General features: G+C 41.5%; 1 protein-coding gene and 1 pseudogene across 1 annotated transcript in view; both read right to left on the bottom strand.

Annotated features, from left to right (window-relative positions):
• The window catches only part of LOC133555828 (myosin heavy chain, fast skeletal muscle-like), a 35,545-nt gene extending 14,626 nt beyond the window's left edge, over positions 1-20,919 (bottom strand). The window contains exons 1-22 of the mRNA XM_061905235.1: positions 20,853-20,919; positions 17,584-17,624; positions 17,271-17,496; positions 17,006-17,149; positions 11,998-12,154; positions 11,879-11,906; positions 8,395-8,506; positions 8,225-8,317; positions 8,067-8,130; positions 4,451-4,549; positions 4,234-4,337; positions 4,013-4,151; positions 3,789-3,907; positions 3,557-3,706; positions 2,523-2,693; positions 2,137-2,443; positions 1,926-1,993; positions 1,690-1,777; positions 908-1,025; positions 698-821; positions 485-621; positions 135-390 (exon numbers count right to left, since the gene is read on the bottom strand). Coding sequence (XP_061761219.1) covers positions 135-390; positions 485-621; positions 698-821; positions 908-1,025; positions 1,690-1,777; positions 1,926-1,993; positions 2,137-2,443; positions 2,523-2,693; positions 3,557-3,706; positions 3,789-3,907; positions 4,013-4,151; positions 4,234-4,337; positions 4,451-4,549; positions 8,067-8,130; positions 8,225-8,317; positions 8,395-8,506; positions 11,879-11,906; positions 11,998-12,154; positions 17,006-17,149; positions 17,271-17,477 — 2,685 coding nt within the window. The 5' untranslated portion in view covers positions 17,478-17,496; positions 17,584-17,624; positions 20,853-20,919. The remainder of the gene's footprint in view (positions 1-134; positions 391-484; positions 622-697; positions 822-907; positions 1,026-1,689; positions 1,778-1,925; positions 1,994-2,136; positions 2,444-2,522; positions 2,694-3,556; positions 3,707-3,788; positions 3,908-4,012; positions 4,152-4,233; positions 4,338-4,450; positions 4,550-8,066; positions 8,131-8,224; positions 8,318-8,394; positions 8,507-11,878; positions 11,907-11,997; positions 12,155-17,005; positions 17,150-17,270; positions 17,497-17,583; positions 17,625-20,852) is intronic.
• Positions 3,285-3,403, bottom strand: LOC133556929 (5S ribosomal RNA; annotated as a pseudogene).
• Positions 20,920-21,405: the final 486 nt, after the last annotated feature.

Below are 21,405 nucleotides of genomic sequence, written 5' to 3'. Positions count from 1 at the left end.
ATATTATCCAAGAAATCATCCATTTGATTAGAGATTGCATTTACAGTTGAGTATTTTGCAGAGCACAAACATATTTTGCTCTCATAGTTAGTACATAGTTAGCAATGGTAATATAGATGTCTCAAATGCCGTACCGATGCTATTTGCAGTTGCAGGTCATTCTTCTCTTGCACCAGAGAGACCATCTTTTCCTCCAGCTCCTTCTTTTTGGCCAAAGCTGTAGCCAGGTCTGACTGCATCTTTTCATAATTGTCCTTCATCTGCTGCAGCTCTTTCTCAGTCTCGGCGCTTTTCAGGAGAGGCTTGATCTTGAAGTACAGCTTCAGCCACGGCCAGTTTTTTACGTTCATGAAAGAACGGAGGTTGTACTGAATACTGAAAATGGATTCTCTGGAAGACAGATGCATATTACAGTAATAATTTAGCATTAGCATGTAGTTGTAAGTAAATATGGACCACCATTATTCATGACTCATAGTCCTACCTCCTCTCCATCATCTTTACAAACTCCTTCCTCATAACATATCCTCTGGAAAGAGCCTGAGTCATGGTCACCAGCTCAGCCAGCTTCTCATCTCTCATCTCCTCCAAGGTACCAAGCAGACCAGCTTTGAAGAACACCTGTGTTTGCAAGTCAGTATTTTAGCACACATACAGTGAATGCACAAAACAAATCATATAATTTTCGGGAACGCACCTTCGTGTGGCCAAATTTGTACTGAGTGTGATCCACATCGATGGAGCCCAGCAGTTTTTCTGCAGCCTTCTTGTTGTCAATAAACTGACCATCGGGGATCACACTAGCATTCAAGACTTTGTATCTGTGAGATAAAATGTTGCATATCTCGAATATTCAATGCTTTACTCCATCACCCAATTATATCACCGTTAAAATTCAGTAATGTACCTTTGCTTGAAATCACCATAGAGGATTCTGCTAGGGAAGCCCTTTCTGCAGATTCTAATGCCCTCTAACACACCGTTACATCTCAGCTGGTGGATGACCAAGAAATTCTCCATAAGACCTGAACACAAGTAGATAGCGCCGTTTTGATTATCCATCCATTCATCCATCCATCATCTTCCGCCCATCCGAGGTCGGGTCGCGGGGGCAGCAGCCTAAGCAGGGAAACCCAGACTTCCCTATCTCCAGCCACATCGTCTAGCTCTTCCCGGGGGATCCCGAGGCGTTCCCAGGCCAGCCGGGAGACATAGTCTTCCCAACGTGTCCTGGGTCTTCCCCGTGGCCTCCTACCAGCTGGACGTGCCCTAAACACCTCCCTAGGGAGGCGTTCGGGTGGCATCCTGACCAGATGCCCGAACCACCTCATCTGGCTCCTCTCGATGTGAAGGAGCAGCGGCTTTACTTTGAGTTCCTCCCGGATGGCAGAGCTTCTCACCCTATCTCTAAGGGAGAGACCCGCCACCCGGGGGAGGAAACTCATTTCGGCCGCTTGTACCCGTGATCTTATCCTTTCGGTCATGACCCAAAGCTCATGACCATAGGTGAGGATGGGAACGTTGATCGACCGGTAAATTGAGAGCTCCTTCTTCACCACAACGGATCGATACAACGTCCGCATTACTGAAGACGCCGCACCGATCCGCCTGTCGATCTCACGTTTTGATTATGTCTTTTCAATTTAACACGTACAGTTCAGACAAAACATAAAGTCACTCAAGACAAACCTGGGGTCTTGGATTCATTGGGGATCAAGCAACGCACAAAGTGAGGATGAGTGCTCCTTAAGTTGGTCATCAACTTGCCCAAATTCTCCTGTGAGAAGAAATAAAACTCCACTCGGTCAGCATTCATAGATATCACCGCTTCTTCAGTGTTAAGAGCAGTATAATAGGAAATAGTATAATTTTGTCAAATATCCACAGAAAATCATGGAATCATCAGCTGGAATATTCCACATTACCCTGAAAAGAGCGGAGACAGTCTGGAAAGAACCACCCTTCTTCTTTCCTCCCTTCTTTGCGCCAGAATCTGTTGATTAAAAATTAATAGGTATGAGAAAGGCACACATTTGCTCTGTTTTCCATTCTTATAACCAATAGCCTTTGTTTTCCAAAGTCAAATTATCGAATAAACATATTAGCAATGATTAGCAACTGCCGTGAGTTTCATACCTTCTTTAGCACCATGAGTTACATACAACATGGCTAGCAATTTGTTTGCTGACTTCTGGTAGAGCTGGACCACTGAGTCATTCAGGGGGTCCTTGTTCTTGTCCAACCAGCCAGCGATATTGTAGTCCACGGTGCCAGCATAGTGGACCAGAGAGAAGTGGGCCTCAGCCTTGCCCTTTGCAGGCTTTGGCTTCTCAAAGGCCTTGGTCTTTCCAAGATGCTGATCATGCAGCTTGTTCTTGAATGTTGTGTCCGACGCCTTAGGGAACATGCACTCCTCTTCAAGGATGGAGAAGATGCCCATTGGCTGATTGGAGGGAAAAGTCGGTCATTTTCAGGTTGCCCAAAAATGAAGCTTAATCTTAGGCCTGAGGGATTTGTCTCACCTTCTCAATAAGCTCAATGCAGGCAGCCAAGTCCATACCGAAGTCAATGAATTCCCACTCAATGCCTTCTTTCTTGTACTCTTCTTGCTCCAGGACGAACATGTGGTGGTTGAAGAACTGTTGCAGTTTCTCATTGGTGAAGTTAATGCACAGTTGCTCCAAGCTGTTGAACTACATCATACGGATACATCATTAATTTATTCATACGTGTGATTAGTCAAACCTCGAATGTTATCTTGTAACTTTGATATTCCGTACAATTGACCACTAAATGATAACACCCGAACACATTTTTCAACTTGTTTAAGTCAGGGTTCAAGTTAATCAATTCATGGTACAAATATATACTATCAGCATAATACAGTCATCACATAGGTTATACATCATAGTATATCCATCCATCCATTTTCTACCGCTTATTCCCTTTTGGGGTCGCGGGGGGCGCTGGCGCCTATCTCAGCTACAATCGGGCGGAAGGCGGGGTACACCCTGGACAAGTCGCCACCTCATCGCAGGGCCAACACAGATAGACAGACAACATTCACACACTAGGGCCAATTTAGTGTTGCCAATCAACCTATCCCCAGGTGCATGTCTTTGGAAGTGGGAGGAAGCCGGAGTACCCGGAGGGAACCCACGCATTCACGGGGAGAACATGCAAACTCCACACAGAAAGATCCCGAGCCTGGATTTGAACCCAGGACTGCAGGAACTTCGTATTGTGAGGCAGACGCACTAACCCCTCTGCCACCGTGAAGCCCAAGCCTACAGCACCTGGTATTCCTAGGGAGTCTCCCATTCAAGTACTAACCAGGCCAGACCCAGCTCAGCTTCCGAGATCAGACGAGATCGGGAGATCTTCGGGTAGTATGGCCGGAAGCCATCATAGTATATACATTGAATTATTTACAATCCAGGGGGTGGGATGAGGAGCTTTGGTTGATATCAGTACTTCAGTCATCAACAATTGCATCCACAGAGAAATGGACATTGAAACAGTGTAGGTCTTACTTAGTAGGATATGCATAACTCACATCAAAGATCTCAAATCCAGCAATATCCAACACTCCGATGAAGAACTGTCTCGGCTGCTTGGTGTCCAACATCTCATTGATACGGATGACCATCCACAAGAACATTTTCTCGTAGATGGACTTGCACAGAGCTGAGACGGAATTGTTAACCTAAAACCAGAATTCGGTGTTAAGATTTCTCCAGGTTGTATTAAAATGCTTCGATTTTGGATGAAAATTATATTTTCCTGACCTGTGGAACGGTCTGACCTTTGGTCACCATCTCATTTCCGACTTTGACTCTGGGGTAGCACAGAGCTTTCAACATATCAGCAGAGTTCAGACCCAGGAGGTAGGCGATTTTATCAGCCACTAAAGGAAAAACAATAATTTGTTGGAACTGGAACACTTATAAAATACAATTTATTACAACCCTTGGTACAGTTATATATATATGTGTTCCATTTCAAGACATACCCTCAGTGCCATCAGGTTCAGCCTGCTCCTCTCGCTGCTTCTGCTTGAATTTCATGTTTCCATGATGCATCACAGCTCCGGTCAGCTTGTAGATGCCAGCTTTCTCCTCTGCACTGAAGCCCAGGATGTCGATGGCAGTCTTGAATTCAACAGAAAATAATTTCAATTATAGTATTTTGTTAAAGAACATGTTTTGCCAAGATCATTGATCAAGACTTTACATCTGTTGCCACGAACTCCTCCACATCATCGATGCTCTTGACAGTGATTTCACCCTGGCTGATCATTGGGTAGTCATAAGGGTTGGTGGTGATCAGAAGATTCTCTGTGAAAAGTAATAAATACTATGAGAGATCAGTCAGTTGGAAGTGAGAGACTTTTATGGGGGGCTTAATGATTGGAATTTATACATTTTTACAAGATTTGTCAATGATTTACCCAGGAGCTCAGGCTTGTGTCCAGTCATCAGCTGGTAGAATATATGGTAGCTCCTCTCAGCAGACAACTGGAAGGTGACGCGGGATTTCTCCAGCAGATCTGAGAGTAGCAAATTAAATATCCGATTTCATTGACTCACGAGGTAACATTTAGAGCAGGGGTAGGGAACCTATGGCTCTAGAGCCAGATGTGGCTCTTTGGATGACTGCATCTGGCTCTCAGATATATCTTAGCTGACATTGCTTAAGACCAGACCTGGGCTAAATTAAGGCCCGGGGGCCTTAATTTCAATCAGGCCCGCCGTACATTCCCAAATAATGTTTTTTAGATCTTCAAGATGGAAATTATAGCTGCCATTATGACCGTGAGTCTTGAACCATACCAAGAATTTCAATGGTTGGAATCTGCTCTTTTGCATGATATAGTTACTATGGTAATATAATTGGTTACTATGTTAATCTAATTAGTTATTATGGTCATCTAAGTCACGGCAGCTCTGACGAGGCACCAAGCAGTGTGGGTGGTGAGCGTTTCCACAGAGCGTTTCCAGAGCAGTCAACCTGAAACGCAGGTGTCAGGGACAGACGCGGAAAGACATTTTTACAACAAAGTTCTAAAGTTTTGTGATGTATATCAGATATATCAGATTGTAAGTGTTTTTTTTTTTACCCTTCACTTTCATATTTTCCTGGGTTTGTCGCATTTTTGTTGCGTTTTGCTTGATTGTAAAATATGTCGATCGAGAAGGGGTGTGACATTCACATGTTGTCAATATTCAATCAATCAATCAATCAATCAATGTTTACTTATATAGCCCTACATCACTAGTGTCTCAAAGGGCTGCACAAACCACCACGACATCCTCGGTAGGCCCACATAAGGGCAAGGAAAAACTCACACCCAGTGGGACGTCGGTGACAATGATGACTATGAGAACCTTGGAGAGGAGGAAAGCAATGGATGTCGAGCGGGTCTAACATGATACTGTGAAAGTTCAATCCACAATGGATCCAACACAGTCGCGAGAGTCCAGTCCAAAGCGGATCCAACACAGCAGCGAGAGTCCCGTTCACAGCGGAGCCAGCAGGAAACCATCCCAACCGGAGGCGGATCAGTGTTTTATCATTCATAGTTAATATTGTGAATCCATCCATCTATCCATTTTCTACCGCTTATTCCCTTTTGGGGTGACGGGGGCGCTGGCGCCTATCTCAGCTACAATCGGGCGGAAGGCGGGGTACACCCTGGACAAGTCGCCACCTCATCGCAGGGCCAACACAGGTAGACAGACAACATTCACACTCACATTCACACACTAGGGCATTTAAGTCTCATCTTAAAACTCATCTGTATACTCTAGCCTTTAAATAGACCTCCTTTTTAGACCAGTTGATCTGCCGCTTCTTTTCTTTCTCCTATGTCCCCCCCTCCCTTGTGGAGGGGGTCCGGTCCGATGACCATGGATGAAGTACTGACTGTCCAGAGTCGAGACCCAGGATGGACCGCTCGCCTGTATCGGTTGGGGACATCTCTACGCTGCTGATCCGCTTGAGATGGTTTCCTGTGGACGGGACTCTCACTGCTGTCTTTGAGCCACTATGGATTGAACTTTCACAGTATCATGTTAGACCCGCTCGACATCCATTGCTTTCGGTCCCCTAGAGGGGGGGGGGTTGCCCACATCTGAGGTCCTCTCCAAGGTTTCTCATAGTCAGCATTGTCACTGGCGTCCCACTGGATGTGAATTCTCCCTGCCCACTGGGTGTGAGTTTTCCTTGCCCTTTTGTGGGTTCTTCCGAGGATGTTGTAGTCGTAATGATTTGTGCAGTCCTTTGAGACATTTGTGATTTGGGGCTATATAAATAAACATTGATTGATTGATTGATTGATAGGGCCAATTTAGTGTTGCCAATCAACCTATCCCCAGGTGCATGTCTTTGGAAGTGGGAGGAAGCCGGAGTACCCGGAGGGAACCCACGCATTCACGGGGAGAACATGCAAACTCCACACAGAAAGATCCCGAGCCTGGATTTGAACCCAGGACTGCAGGACCTTCGTATTGTGAGGCAGACGCACTAACCCCTCTGCCACCGTGAAGCCCTATCGTGAATCCCACATTCTTCATTTTCATGTACATTCTGGGTGTCTTGTTCAGTAAAAAAAAAAAAAAATTCCATTCTGTTTTTAAGACAGTCTCTCATAACTTTTTTAGCATTCAATCAGACATCATTGGGAGTTTTTGTGTCAGATATGTCGGCCCCCCCCAGACACATTTTTTTCTCTAAATTTGGCCCCTTGAGTTAAAATAATTGCACAGGCCTGCTTAACACGTTTAGTAATGAATAATTCCGCTGGTAATCACAGTGTTCAAAATAACGAAAACATTCTCATGCATTTTAATCCATCCACCCGTTTTTCTACCGCAACCTGTTCAAGAAGTCGCATCAATGGTTAGAAGTATTCTATTTATTATTGGTTACCTTCAGAATAAAAATGTTATTAAAAAAAAATACTTACTATACTCTATAAATGTTGGTCTTACTTAAAAATGCATGTAATTAGTTCTATTCAGTGTTAAAAAATATGATATGGCTCTCACGTTACACTTTAAAATATTTGGCTTTCATTGCTCTCTCAGCCAAAAAGGTTCCCGACCCCTGATTTAGATTGTCATCCATCCATCCATCCTATTCCGCTTATCCGAGGTCGGGTCGCGGGGGCAGCAGCCTAAGCAGGGAAACCCAGACTTCCCTCTCCCCAGCCACTTCGTCCAGCTCTTCCCGGGGGATCCCGAGGCGTTCCCAGGCCAGCCGGGAGACATAGTCTTCCCAACGTGTCCTGGGTCTTCCCCGTGGCCTCCTACCGGTTGGACGTGCCCTAAACACCTCCCTAGGGAGGCGTTCGGGTGGCATCCTGACCAGATGCCCAAACCACCTCATCTGGCTCCTCTCCATGTGGAGGAGCAGCGGCTTTACTTTGAGTTCCTCCCGGATGGCAGAGCTTCTCACCCTATCTCTAAGGGAGAGACCCAAACTCATTTCGGCCGCTTGTACCCGTGATCTTATCCTTTCGGTCATGACCCAAAGCTCATGAACATAGGTGAGGATGGGAACGTAGATCGACCGGTAAATTGAGAGCTTTGCCTTCCGGCTCAGCTCCTTCTTCACCACAACGGATCGGTACAACGTCCGCATTACTGAAGACGCCGCACCGATCCGCCTGTCGATCTCACCATCCACTCTTCCCTCACTCGTGAACAAGACTCCTAGGTACTTGAACTCCTCCACTTGGGGCAGGGTCTCCTCCCCAACCTGGAGATGGCATTCCACCCTTTTCCGGGCGAGAACCATGGACTCGGTCGCTTCACACTCGGCTGCGAACCGATCCAGCGAGAGCTGAAGATCCCGGTCAGATGAAGCCATCAGGACCACATCATCTGCCAAAAGCAGAGACCTAATCCTGCGGTCACCAAACCGGAACCCTTCAACGCCTTGACTGCGCCTTGAAATTCTGTCTATAAAAGTTATGAACAGAATCGGTGACAAAGGACAGCCTTGGCGGAGTCATGTTGATGGTAAATTATAAAGAAAGGAAGCAAACAAAAGGAATAACTCACATGTTTCAATATCAGCCGAGGACAGTTTGCCGCTTGTTCCGAAGTGAATTCTGATGAATTTACCCTAGATGCACAATCAGACGGTAGGTAGATTATTCGGGTTTTTTTCTACTCAAAACATTTTCAGTTTAGTTGATTTTTCTGGTTTTGCAACTTACGAAACGAGAGGAGTTGTCATTCCTCACGGTTTTGGCGTTACCATAAGCCTCCAGCAGAGGGTTGGCTGCAATGATTTGGTCTTCCAGGGAACCCTGCAGAGAAATATTTTTCAATGCCAACAAGAACTGCATTTTTCTTTCGAGTTTCTCTCAGCAAAGTCCACTTTTACCTGTATCTTGCCAGATGTTTGCTCTGCTTTCTTTCCTCCAGTCACTGCAATTGTTGCGAAGTACTGGATGACACGCTTGGTGTTGACAGTCTTTCCTGCACCGGATTCTCCACTTGGGGAATAGAAAGATACTTTTTCACACCGCTCTGTATCTCATCGTTTATTAGGGTCCGCCCTGCCCATGACCAAGGACCCTATTGAAACTGGTGCGTTTTATTCTTTCTTTATTAGGGTCCTTGGCCCATGGCAAAGGACTCCACAGGAGTCCTTTGCCATGGGCCAAGGACCCTATTGAAAATGCTGTGTTTTATTATTATTCCGCACCTACGCGCTGTAATTTGACCCCCTTAACATGCTTCAAAACTCACCAAATTTGACACACACGTCGGTATAGCAAACCTTCCCAACATATTAAGCAACCAATCCCCCAAAATTAAAATTGCGCTCTAGCGCCCCCTAGTAAAAAAAAATACAGACAAAACTGCATGTAACTTCTGTTAGGAATGTCATAGCGACATGAAACAAAAACTCCTATGTAGGTCTGACTTAGACCCAATTTTCATACACTCACTTCTTTCAGCAAAAATCTACAGGAAGTTGGCAAAAAGCCCTTCAAAATAATTTTTTTTGCAAAAAAATGCAATTTTTGCCTCTTTGCGCTGTAATTTGACCCCTTTAAAATGCTTCAAAAGTCACCAAACTTGGCACACACATCAGGACTTGCGAATATTGCGATCTAATGAAAAAAGCCAAACCCCAAAACTTAAAATTGCGCTCTAGCGCCCCCTAGGAATAAAACAGACAAAACTGCTCCTAGGAAGAAAACACTGACAAAATTGCTTGTAACTTCCGGTAAGAATGTCAGAGAGACATGAAACAAAAACCTCTATGTAGGTCTCGCTTAGACCTACATTTCATAGATTGACAACCCCCAACAAAAATCAACAGGAAGTTTGCAATCCCCCCTTCAAAACAAATGTTTTGTAAAAACACTCACCTTTGCCTCTTTGAGCTGTAATTTGACCCCCTTAACATGCTACAAAACTCACCAAATTTGACACACACGTCGGTATAGCAAACTTTCCCAACATATTAAGCAACCAATCCCCCAAAATTAAAATTGCGCTCTAGCGCCCCCTAGGAAAAAATTACAGACAAAACTGCATAGGAATGTCATAGCGACATGAAACAAAAACTCCTATGTAGGTCTGACTTAGACGCAATTTTCATGCACTCACTTCTTTCAGCAAAAATCTACAGGAAGTTGGCAAAAACCCCTTCAAAATATATTTTTTTGCAAAAAATGTAATTTTTGCCTCTTTGCGCTGTAGTTTGACCCCTTTAAAATGCTTCAAAAGTCACAAAACTTGGCGCACATAAGGACTGGCGAATATTGCGATCTAATGAAAAAAACCCAAACCCCAAAACTTAAAATTGCGCTCTAGCGCTATTTTTGAATAAAACACTGAAAAAACTGCTCCTAGGTAGAAAACACTGACAAAATGGCTTGTAACTTCCGGTAAGAATGTCGGAGGGACATGAAACAAAAACCTCTATGTAGGTCTCGCTTAGGCCTACATTTCATAGATTGACAACCCCCAACAAAAATCAACAGGAAGTTTGCAATCCCCCCTTCAAAACAAAAGTTTTGTAAAAACCGGTCACCTTTCTTCAAACATTATCTCCTCTGAGTGCGTTTGTTGTTTTGGCTTCAAACTCGCACAGGAGAGAGATTGAACCCTTCTGATTAAAAGTATATAACAAAGTTTTGAAAAGTTCTCAGGTTTTGATTTTACGCGCCTTCAAAGAACCCCGGTACAAAGTCTCCTAAAAAATGTCATTTTTGCCTCTTTGAGCTGTTATTTGACCCCCTTAAAATGCTTCTAAACTCACCAAACTTGACACACACGTCAGGTCTGGCAAAAATTGCGATCTGATGAAAAAAACCTAACCTCAAAACTCAAAATTGCGCTCTACCGCCCCTCCAGGAATACAACACGGACAAACTGCTCCTAGGAAGAAAACACAGACAAAACATGAAACAAAAAAACACTATGTAGGTCTCACTTAGACCTACATTTTAATAATTAACATACTTTAGCAAAAATCAACAGGAAGTTTAATATTTTCATTTCAATACAACAACTGCATTACTTTCACAATGCATTAGGTTCTCAAAATAGTGGCACCAAGACGTCTTCTACCGCTTATCCGGCCGTGGGTCTCGGGGGCAGCAGCCAAAGGCGGACCCGACCAACGCTGCTTGCAGCTTTAATTATTATTATTCCGCACCTATGCACAGTAATTTGACCCCCTTAACATGCTTCAAAACTCACCAAATTTTACACACACGTCGGTAGGGAGCGGCAGCCCAAGTTATCAGGCAACCAAACCCCAAAAATCAAAATTGCGCGTTAGCGCCCCCTAGGAAAAAAAAAACAGACTGCTTGTAACTTCCGTTAGCAATGTCGTAGAGACATGAAACAAAAACCTCTATGTACTTTCTAGGGCAAAAGTCAACCAAAATTTTGCAAAAACCCATTCAAAGCTAAATTTTCACAAAAAAATGCTATTTTTACCTCTTTAAGCTGTAATTTGAGCCTCTTAAAATGCTTCAAAACTCACCAAACTTGGTACAAACTTGGCGAAAATTGCGATCCGATGAAAAAACCAAATCCCAATACTCAAAATTTCACTCTAGCGCAATTTTTGAATAAAACACAGCAAAAACTGCTCCTAGGAAGAAAACACAAACAAAATTGCTTGTAACTTCCAGTAGGAATGCCGGAAAGACATGAAACAAAAACTTCTATGTAGGTCTCACTTAGACCTACATTTTAATTATTGACATCCTTCAGCAAAAATCAACAGGAAGTAAAAAATTAACCCTTCAAAATCAAAGTTTTGTAAACACCCGTCACCTTTTTTCAAAAGTTATCTCCTCTGAGCGCGTTTGTCGTTTCGGCTTCAAACTCGCACAGGAGAGGGATTGAAACCTTCTAATTAAAAGTCTACAACATAGTTTTGATTACTGCTCCGGTTTTGATTTTACGCGCCTTCCAATAACCCCTGCGCAAAGCTACCTAAAAAAGGTCATTTTTGCCTCTTTGAGCTGTAATTTGACCCCTTTAAAATGCTTCAAAGTGCAAGTTAAAGCTCTACTATACAAAGCGAAAGCCATCTATCAACAACATCCAGAAACGCCGATCTGTAATTTGACCCCCTTAACATGCTTCAAAACTCACCAAATTTTACACACACATCAGAGCTGGCGAAAATTGCCATCTAATAAAAAACCTAACCCCAAAAGTCAAAATTGCACTCCAGCGCCCCCTAGGGAAAAACCCAGACAAAACTGCTTGTAACTTCTTTTAGGAATGCCGTAGAGACATGAAACAAAGACCTCTATGTAGGTCTGACTTAGACCAGGGGCTTGGCAGCGGCCAAAGGCGGACCCGACCAACACTTATTTTTGATTACTTACGTGATGAGGATAGATTGGTTCTCACGATCTAAAATAAATATAAAAATAAGTTCATTACTTATTTTGTGTCATTTATACATTGTCTTAGTGTCAGTCTTGTCTAAAGAAATATATATTACCAGTGAGCATGAACTGATAGGCATTATCAGAGATGGAGAAGATGTGGGGTGGAGCCTCAATCCTCTTCTTGCCTCTGTAGGCATTGACAACCTGGGCGTCGTACACAGGAAGCCACTTGTAGGGGTTCACAACAACGCAGAATAGGCCGGAGTAGGTCTGGAAACAGATAGCATTGCTCCAATAAAGTACACTGTGTATGACAGGGGTGTCCAAAGTGCGGCCCGGGGGCCATTTTCGGCCCAAAGCTAATTTTTTAGTGGCCCGCAACACAATCTGGAAATGCTATTGCAAAAATAAAAATAAAAAACACTAAAAAAAGTACAATGAGGTGAAATTAACGGGGAAAAGTTGCAATGTTGACACAAAGCTGCCATGCAGGCTGTTTGTTTTTCTTTTGTCTTTATTTTGCTCTTATTGCCAATGCTAAAAAAAAAAAAAGTTATTTTTTTTATTCATAATGAATTATTGACCTATTATTGACCTTATTTTCCGGGCGAGAACCCATGGTTCTCGCCCGGAAAAGGGTGGAATGCCATCTCCGGGTTGGGGAGGAGACCCTGCCCCAAGTGGAGGAGTTCAAGTACCTAGGAGTCTTGTTCACGAGTGGGGGAAGAGTGGATGGTGAGATCGACAGGCGGATCGGTGCGGCGTCTTCAGTAATGCGGACGTTGTACCGATCCGTTGTGGTGAAGAAGGAGCTGAGCCGGAAGGCAAAGCTCTCAATTTACCGGTCGATCTACGTTCCCATCCTCACCTATGGTCATGAGCTTTGGGTCATGACCGAAAGGATAAGATCACGGGTACAAGCGGCCGAAATTAGTTTGGGTCTCTCCCTTAGAGATAGGGTGAGAAGCTCTGCCATCCGGGAGGAACTCAAAGTAAAGCCGCTGCTCCTCCACATCGAGAGGAGCCAGATGAGGTGGTTCGGGCATCTGGTCAGGATGCCACCCGAACGCCTCCCTGGGGAGGTGTTTAGGGCACGTCCAACCGGTAGGAGGCCACGGGGAAGACCCAGGACACGTTGGTAAGACTATGTCTCCCGGCTGGCCTGGGAACGCCTCGGGATCCCCCGGGAAGAGCTAGACAAAGTGGCTGGGGAAAGGGAAGTCTGGGTTTTCCTGCTTAGGTTGTTGCCCCCGCGACCCGACCTCGGATAAGCGGAAGAAGATGGATGGATGACCTATTTAAGGCTCCAATTACGTCAAATAATTCACTTTATAATGTTTTATGTGGAAAATATTATGTGCATATATTGTGTGGTTGCCTTATAAAAAGAGTGTTTTCTTTGACCAAAGTGTATAAAACCAACTAAATAATAGTTCAAACGTAAAATCAACAGATATAACTGAAGTTCATCTCGTAACTTAAGTGTTGAAAGTAAAACAAATAATAATATAAATGTATTACTTTAAGGGCTTCACGGTGGCAGAGGGGTTAGTGCGTCTGCCTCACAATACGAAGTTCCTGCAGTCCTGGGTTCAAATCCAGGCTCGGGATCTTTCTGTGTGGAGTTTGCATGTTCTCCCCGTGAATGCGTGGGTTCCCTCCGGGTACTCCGGCTTCCTCCCACTTCCAAAGACATGCACCTGGGGATAGGTTGATTGGCAACACTAAATTGGCCCTAGTGTGTGAATGTTGTCTGTCTATCTGTGTTGGCCCTGCGATGAGGTGGCGACTTGTCCAGGGTGTACCCCGCCTTCCGCCTGATTGTAGCTGAGATAGGCGCCAGCGCCCCCCACGACCCCAAAAGGGAATAAGCGGTAGAAAATGGATGGGTGGATGCATGGATGTATTACTTTATGGGTGGGGGACCTTTTGGATCCCAAAGATATTTAGTGGGATTTTATTTATTTTTTCGCTGTGATTACTCAGAAATAATAATACATTTAAATCAATGGTGTCCTGCATTATTGATCTTTTTAGGGCTCCAATTACTTCTGTTCAAACATGGCTTTCTGAATGTTTTGGGCAATGGGGGAAATCCTGCATATTTCAGTTTTACTATAAAAAAACCAAGTTGTCTTTGACTGAAAAGGTTGTTTTTTTTTAACTTGATATCAACCTGAAGTTGATATAGAGATTTACTGTAAGTGTTACATAAAAAATGAAAATAATAATTTGACTTATTTTTAACATGTTAATGACGGAGACCCTCAATGGTCCCTGGGAGTCCTAAAGTTAAAAAACAAAGAAAAAGAATCCATATATTTTGTTATGGTTGGAAAATGAAAAATATCAAAAAGGTTTTACTACTTACGTATAAAATACTACACGGTCTAGCTCCATCCTATCTTGCCGATTGTATTGTACCATATGTCCCGGCAAGAAATCTGCCTTCAAAGGACTCCGGCTTATTAGTGATTCCTAGAGCCCAAAAAAAGTCTGCGGGCTATAGAGCGTTTTCCGTTCGGGCTCCAGTACTCTGGAATGCCCTCCCGGTAACAGTTCGAGATGCTACCTCAGTAGAAGCATTTAAGTCTCACCTTAAAACTCATTTGTATACTCTAGCCTTTAAATAGACCTCCTTTTTAGACCAGTTGATCTGCCGCTTCTTTTCTTTTTTCTCCTATGTCCCCCCCCTCCCTTGTGGAGGGGGTCCGCGGTCCGATGACCATGGATGAAGTATCAATCAATCAATCAATGTTTATTTATATAGCCCCAAATCACAAATGTCTCAAAGGACTGCACAAATCATTACGACTACGACATCCTCGGAAGAACCCACAAAAGGGCAAGGAAAACTCACACCCAGTGGGCAGGGAGAATTCACATCCAGTGGGACGCCAGTGACAATGCTGACTATGAGAAACCTTGGAGAGGACCTCAGAAGTGGGCAACCTCCCCCACCCTCTAGGGGACCGAAAGCAATGGATGTCGAGCGGGTCTAACATGATACTGTGAAAGTTCAATCCATAGTGGCTCCAACACAGCCGCGAGAGTTCAATTCAAGCGGATCCAAGACAGCAGCGAGAGTCCCGTCCACAGGAAACCATCTCAAGCGGTGGCGGATCAGCAGCGTAGAGATGTCCCCAACCAATACACAGGCGAGCGGTCCATCCTGGGTCCCGACGAGCAGTCCATCCTGGGTCTCGACTCTGGACAGCCAGTACTTCATCCATGGTCATCGGACCGGACCCCCTCCACAAGGTAGGGGGGGACATAGGAGAAAGAAGAGAAGCGGCTGTCCAGAGTCGAGACCCAGGATGGACAGCTCGTCGGGACCCAGGATGGACCGCTCGCCTGTGTATCGGTTGGGGACATCTCTACGCTGCTGATCCGACTCCGCTTGGGATGGTTTCCTGTGGACGGGACTATCGCTACTGTCTTGGATCCGCTTTGAACTGAATTCTCGCGACTGTGTTGGAGCCACTATGGATTGAACTTCCACAGTATCATGTTAGACCCGCTCCACATCCATTGCTTTCGGTCCCTAGAGGGGGGGGTTGCCCACATCTGAGGTCCTCTCCAAGGTTTCTCATAGTCAGCATTGTCACTGGCGTCCCACTGGATGTGAATTCTCCCTGCCCACTGGGTGTGAGTTTTCCTTGCCCTTTTGTGGGTTCTTCCGAGGATGTTGTAGTCGTAATGGTTTGTGCAGTCCTTGAGACATTTGTGATTTGGGGCTATATAAATAAACATTGATTGATTGATTGAACACTCACAAGTATTTTTTTTAAGTAATCATTTCTTACTACAAGCAAGAAAAAAATAATCATGATGCCGAGCACATATCATTATGTTAAAGGGGAACATTATCACCAGACCTATGTAAGCGTCAATATATATCTTGGGGCAGAAAAAAGACCATATATTTTTTTCAACCGATTTCCGAATTCTACATTGGTGAATTTTGGCGCCTTTCTGTTTATGGCTCTTTGGGCGATGACGTCAGAACGTGACGTCACCGAGGTAATACAGCCGCCATTTTCCTTTTCAACACATTGCAAACACCGGGTCTCAGCTCTGTTATTTTCCGTATTTTCGACTATTTTTGGGAACCTTGGAGACATCATGCCTCGTCGGTGTGTTGTCGGAGGGTGTAACAACACTAACAGGGAGGGATTCAAGTTGCACCACTGGCCCGAAGATGCGAAACTGGCAAGAAAAATCTTCCGCCAGACCCCCATTGAATGTGCCGGAGTGTCTGCACATATTACCGGCGATGACAGACATGGATGGACCGCTCGTCGGGACCCAGGATGGACCGCTCGCCTGTGTATCGGTTGGGGACATCTCTACGCTGCTGATCCGACTCCACTTGGGATGGTTTCCTGTGGACGGGACTATCGCTACTGTCTTGGATCGGCTTTGAAGTGAAGTGAAGTGAAGTGAATTATATTTATATAGCGCTTTTCTCTAGTGACTCAAAGCGCTTTACATAGTGAAACCCAATATCTAAGTTGCATTTAAACCAGTGTGGGTGGCACTGGGAGCAGGTGGGTCAAGTGTCTTGCCCAAGGACACAACGGCAGTGACTAGGATGGCGGAAGCGGGAATCGAACCTGCAACCCTCAAGTTGCTGGCACAGCCACTCTACCAACCGAGCTATGCCGCCCTCACACCTGAACTGAACTCTCGCAGCTGTGTTGGAGCCACTATGGATTGAACTTTCACAGTATCATGTTAGACCCGCTCGACATCCATTGCTTTCGGTCCCCTAGAGGGGGGGGTTGCCCACATCTGAGGTCCTCTCCAAGGTTTCTCATAGTCAGCATTGTCACTGGCGTCCCACTGGATGTGAATTCTCCCTGCCCACTGGGTGTGAGTTTTCCTTGCCCTTTTGTGGGTTCTTCCGAGGATGTCGTAGTCGTAATGATTTGTGCAGTCCTTTGAGACATTTGTGATTTGGGGCTATATAAATAAACATTAATTGATTGATTGATTGATTGATTGAAAATGGCCTCTGCATGTTTTAATTTTTCCGTGTGTGGCCCTCAGTGGGAAACGTTTGACCAATCCGAATCCACAAACTAGAAAAGCAGAAGACCGCCCAGCTTCTGTACTTACGTAGATCATCCATGATGCAAAACGCTCTTTGAGGTTATACAACACAGCAGGCTCGTTGAGGTGGGTCATCATGGCCATGTCCTCTATTTTATCAAACTTGGGAGGGTTCATGGCGTGGATTTCATCTTCTTTGACGGTGACAGTCTGCACGGATGAGGAATTAAACTTCAGTTCAGTTTTCTACGATATAATCGTCAGAGCCATTTGTGTTTTGCATAGTTTGTCCACTGCGGATTAACTTTCTAATTGTTAGTCGTTTGCTTACCTTGCTACCAGCGCCAAGTATCTCCACGGTGGCTTTACCATTCTCTTTCTTGATGAGTTTACCCTTGAGGTACATCTCATCCGGAACAGTCACAAAGAATGCCGTTTTGGCATCGAATGGAGTATTCTGAGCCTCGATCCTCTCCCTCTCTGGTTTGCGGAGATAAATGGACGCAGGCCCAAAACTGTCCATGTCCTTGTCCCCCATGATGGCACCTCAGTTGGGTCTGAAACAAAGACTATACTTTACTTCCAATATATTCATTTCGAATAATATTGGTGTTATCGATCTATTTGATATCGTGACATCATACCTCAGTTAATCAAGAATGGGAGGCACAGTCTCTTCGATGGTCTAAAAAGAGCAGTAAAAACATTGTAGAAATTGTAATTTCTTTGTTCATAAATAATAATACAGATTGTTTCCATTCTAGTACTTATACAAATAAGCAAAAAAATACATGAGTAGAATGATTAATGTAAAAAATTGATTTCCGCAGTTCAAAATGAGCATTTAAGTAATAAATAAATGTAAACAATTAATACTTTGTTGAACGTTAATGACTCCAACATTTGCTACCTTGGTTACAGGTTGAAATGTATCGTAGTTGAGTGAAAGAGTCTAGCCCAGAGGTCACCATAAGGACCAGATGAGTCGCCCCCTGGCCTGTTCTAAAAATAGCTCAAATAGCAGCACTTACCAGTGAGCTGCCTCTATTTTTTTTAATTGTATTTATTTACTAGCAAGCTGGTCTCGCTTTGCTGGACATTTTTAATTCTAAGAGAGACAAAACTCAAATAGAATTTGAAAATCCAGGAAAATATTCTAAAGACTTGGTCTTCACTTGTTTAAATAAATTCATTTATTTTTTTACTTTGCTTCTTATAACTTTCCGAAAGACAATTTTAGAGAAAAAATACTACTTTAAAAGTTATTTTAGGATTTTTAAACACATATACCTTTTAAATTCCTTCCTCTTTTTTCCTGACAATTTAAATCAATGTTCAAGTATTTTTTTTTTTTTATTGTAAAGAATAATAAATACATTTTAATAAAATTCTTCATTTTAGCTTCTGTTTTTTCAATGAAGAATATTTGTCAAATATTTCTTCACACTTATTATGATTAAAATTCAAAATAAATATTCCGGTAAATCTAGAAAATCGTTAGAATCAAATGTAAATCTTATTTAAAAGTATTTTGAATTTCTTTTCAAATTTTTGTTCTGGAAAATATAGAAGAAATAATGATTTGTCTTTGTTAGAAATATAGCTTGGTCATATTAAACACTTTTTACCTTTTAAATTCCTTTTTCTTCTTTTCCTGACCATTTAAATCAATGTATTTTTTTTCCATTGTAAAATATAATAAATGCCTTTTAATTTAATTCTTCATTTTAGCTTCGGTTTTTTCGACGAAAAATATTTGTGAAATGTTTCTTCAAACTTATTATGATTAAAATTCAAAAAAATTAATCTGGTAAATCTAGAAAATCTGTAGAATCAAATTTAAATCTTATTTCAAAGTCTTTTGAATTTCTTTAAAAAAATGTGTTTCTGGAAAATCTAGAAGAAATAATGTTTTGCCTTTGTTAGAAATATAGCTTGGTCGTATTAAACACTTTTTACCTTTTAAATTCCTTTTTATTCTTTTCCTGACCATTTAAATCAATGTATTTTTTTTTTCCATTGTAAAATATAATAAATACCTTTTAATTTAATTCTTCATTTTAGCTTCTGTTTTTTCGACGAAGAATATTTGTGAAATGTTTCTTCAATTTTATTATGATTAAAATTCAAAAAAATTAATCTGGTAAATCTAGAAAATCTGTAGAATCAAATTTAAATCTTATTTCAAAGTCTTTTGAATTTCTTTAAAAAATTTTGTTCTGGAAAATCTAGAAGAAATAATGTTTTGCCTTTGTTAGAAATATAGCTTGGTCATATTAAACACTTTTTACCTTTTAAATTCCTTTTTCTTCTTTTCCTGACCATTTAAATCAATGTATTTTTTTTCCATTGTAAAATATAATAAATACCTTTTAATTTAATTCTTCATTTTAGCTTCTGTTTTTTCGACAAAGAATATTTGTGAAATTTTTCTTTAAACTTATTATGATTAAAATTCAAAAAAATTAATCTGGTATATCTAGAAAATCTGTAGAATCAAATTTAAATCTTATTTCAAAGTCTTTTGAATTTTCTTTAAAAACATTTGTTTCTGGAAAATCTAGAAGAAACAATGATTTGTCTTTGTTAGAAATATATCTTGGTCATATTAAGCACTTTTTACCTTTTAAATTCCTTTTTCTTCTTTTCCTGACCATTTAAATCAATGTATTTTTTTTCCATTGTAAAATATAATAAATACATTTTAATTTAATTCTTCATTTTAGCTTCTGTTTTTTCGACAAAGAATATTTGTGAAATGTTTCTTTAAACTTATTATGATTAAAATTCAAAAAAATTAATCTGGTAAATCTAGAAAATCTGTAGAATCAAATTTAAATCTTATTTCAAAGTATTTTGAATTTTCTTTTAAAATTTTTGTTCTGGAAAATCTAGAAGAAATAATGATTTGTCTTTGTTAGAAATATAGCTTGGTCATATTAAACACTTTTTACCTTTTAAATTCCTTTTTATTCTTTTCCTGACCATTTAAATCAATGTATTTTTTTTCCATTGTAAAATATAATAAATACCTTTTAATTTAATTCTTCATTTTAGCTTCTGTTTTTTCGACAAAGAATATTTGTGAAATGTTTCTTTAAACTTATTATGATTAAAATTCAAAAAAATTAATCTGGTAAATCTAGAAAATCTGTAGAATCAAATTAAAATCTTATTTCAAAGTCTTTTGAATCTCTTTAAAAAAATTGTTCTGGAAAATCTAGAAGAAATAATGATTTGTCTTTGTTAGAAATATAGCTTGGTCCAATTTGTTATATATTCTAACAAAGTGCAGATTTGATTTTAACCTATTTAAAACACGTCATCAAAATTCTAAAATTAATCTTAATCAGGAAAAATGACTAATGATGTTCCATAAACTATTTTTAAAATTTTTTCAAAAAGATTCAAATTAGCAAGTTTTTCTCTTCTTTTTTTCGGTTGAATTTTGAATTTTGAAGCGTCGAAATTGAAGATAAACTATGTTTCAAAATTTAATTTTCATTTTTTTCCCTTTTTACTCCTCTTTTAAATGTTTTTCTCATCATTTATTCTCTACAAAAAACCTTCCGTAAAAGGAAAAAAAATGTACGACGGAATGACGGACCGAAATACCCATTTTTAAAGGTAAATTGAGCAAATTGGCTATTTCTGGCAATTCATTTAAGTGTGTATCAAACTGGTAGCCCTTCACATTAATCAGTACCCAAGAAGTAGCTCTTGCTTTCAAAAAGGTTGGTGACCCCTGTATTAGAAATTCCAGAATCTCACAAAATGAGAGTCTTGTTTAAATCACTTTAAGTCTATTCACTATTATCCAAACAGGACTACAACTAAATATGCATTCAATGAGGAATCAAAGCGTTAGGATAAGTAGTTAAATGGCTTAAAGACACACACACACAGCACTAACCTGCGGAAGATGCCTTGTCAGTTGTCAGTGGATGTGAAGCTGGTGCTTTTATAGAGGTTTGGACATGCCGTGTCAGCAGATATCCACGTCTCGATTTGGTCAAGTATCTCTTACATCTTCAGACCCATCCGTTGACACCAGAGCTTTGCTAAGCTTTTTGTGTCTGAAGATTAGACGGTAAACCGAAAAAGGCTGTCATAGGGCGGATAGATGAATAGTGATGACACATCCGAATTTGAAAGAACGATTAAGAGGGTTACCCTTGACCGGAGTTTTGATTACCATGAATTGATTAACGTGGACCCCGACTTAAACAAGTTGAACAACTTATCGGGGTGTTACCATTTAGTGGTCAATTGTACGGAATATGTACTGAACTGTGCAATCTACTAATGACAGTTTCAATCAATCAATCAGAGCTCCAAAAGTATCATTGGTCTAATTCGTCAGTCCTTGACTATGTTTCTCTTATTTGAATCAATTGTCTTGGAACAGTTTTCTTTGTAACTCCAAATGGAGAAGAAACAATTACTTTGACTTTATAACACAGTTT

The sequence above is a fragment of the Nerophis ophidion genome, linkage group LG07 (genome assembly GCF_033978795.1).
Source record: "Nerophis ophidion isolate RoL-2023_Sa linkage group LG07, RoL_Noph_v1.0, whole genome shotgun sequence".
NCBI lineage: Eukaryota > Metazoa > Chordata > Actinopteri > Syngnathiformes > Syngnathidae > Nerophis > Nerophis ophidion.
The sequence above is the reverse complement of the archived record's forward strand: the minus strand, read 5'-3'. Positions and strand labels throughout refer to the sequence as shown.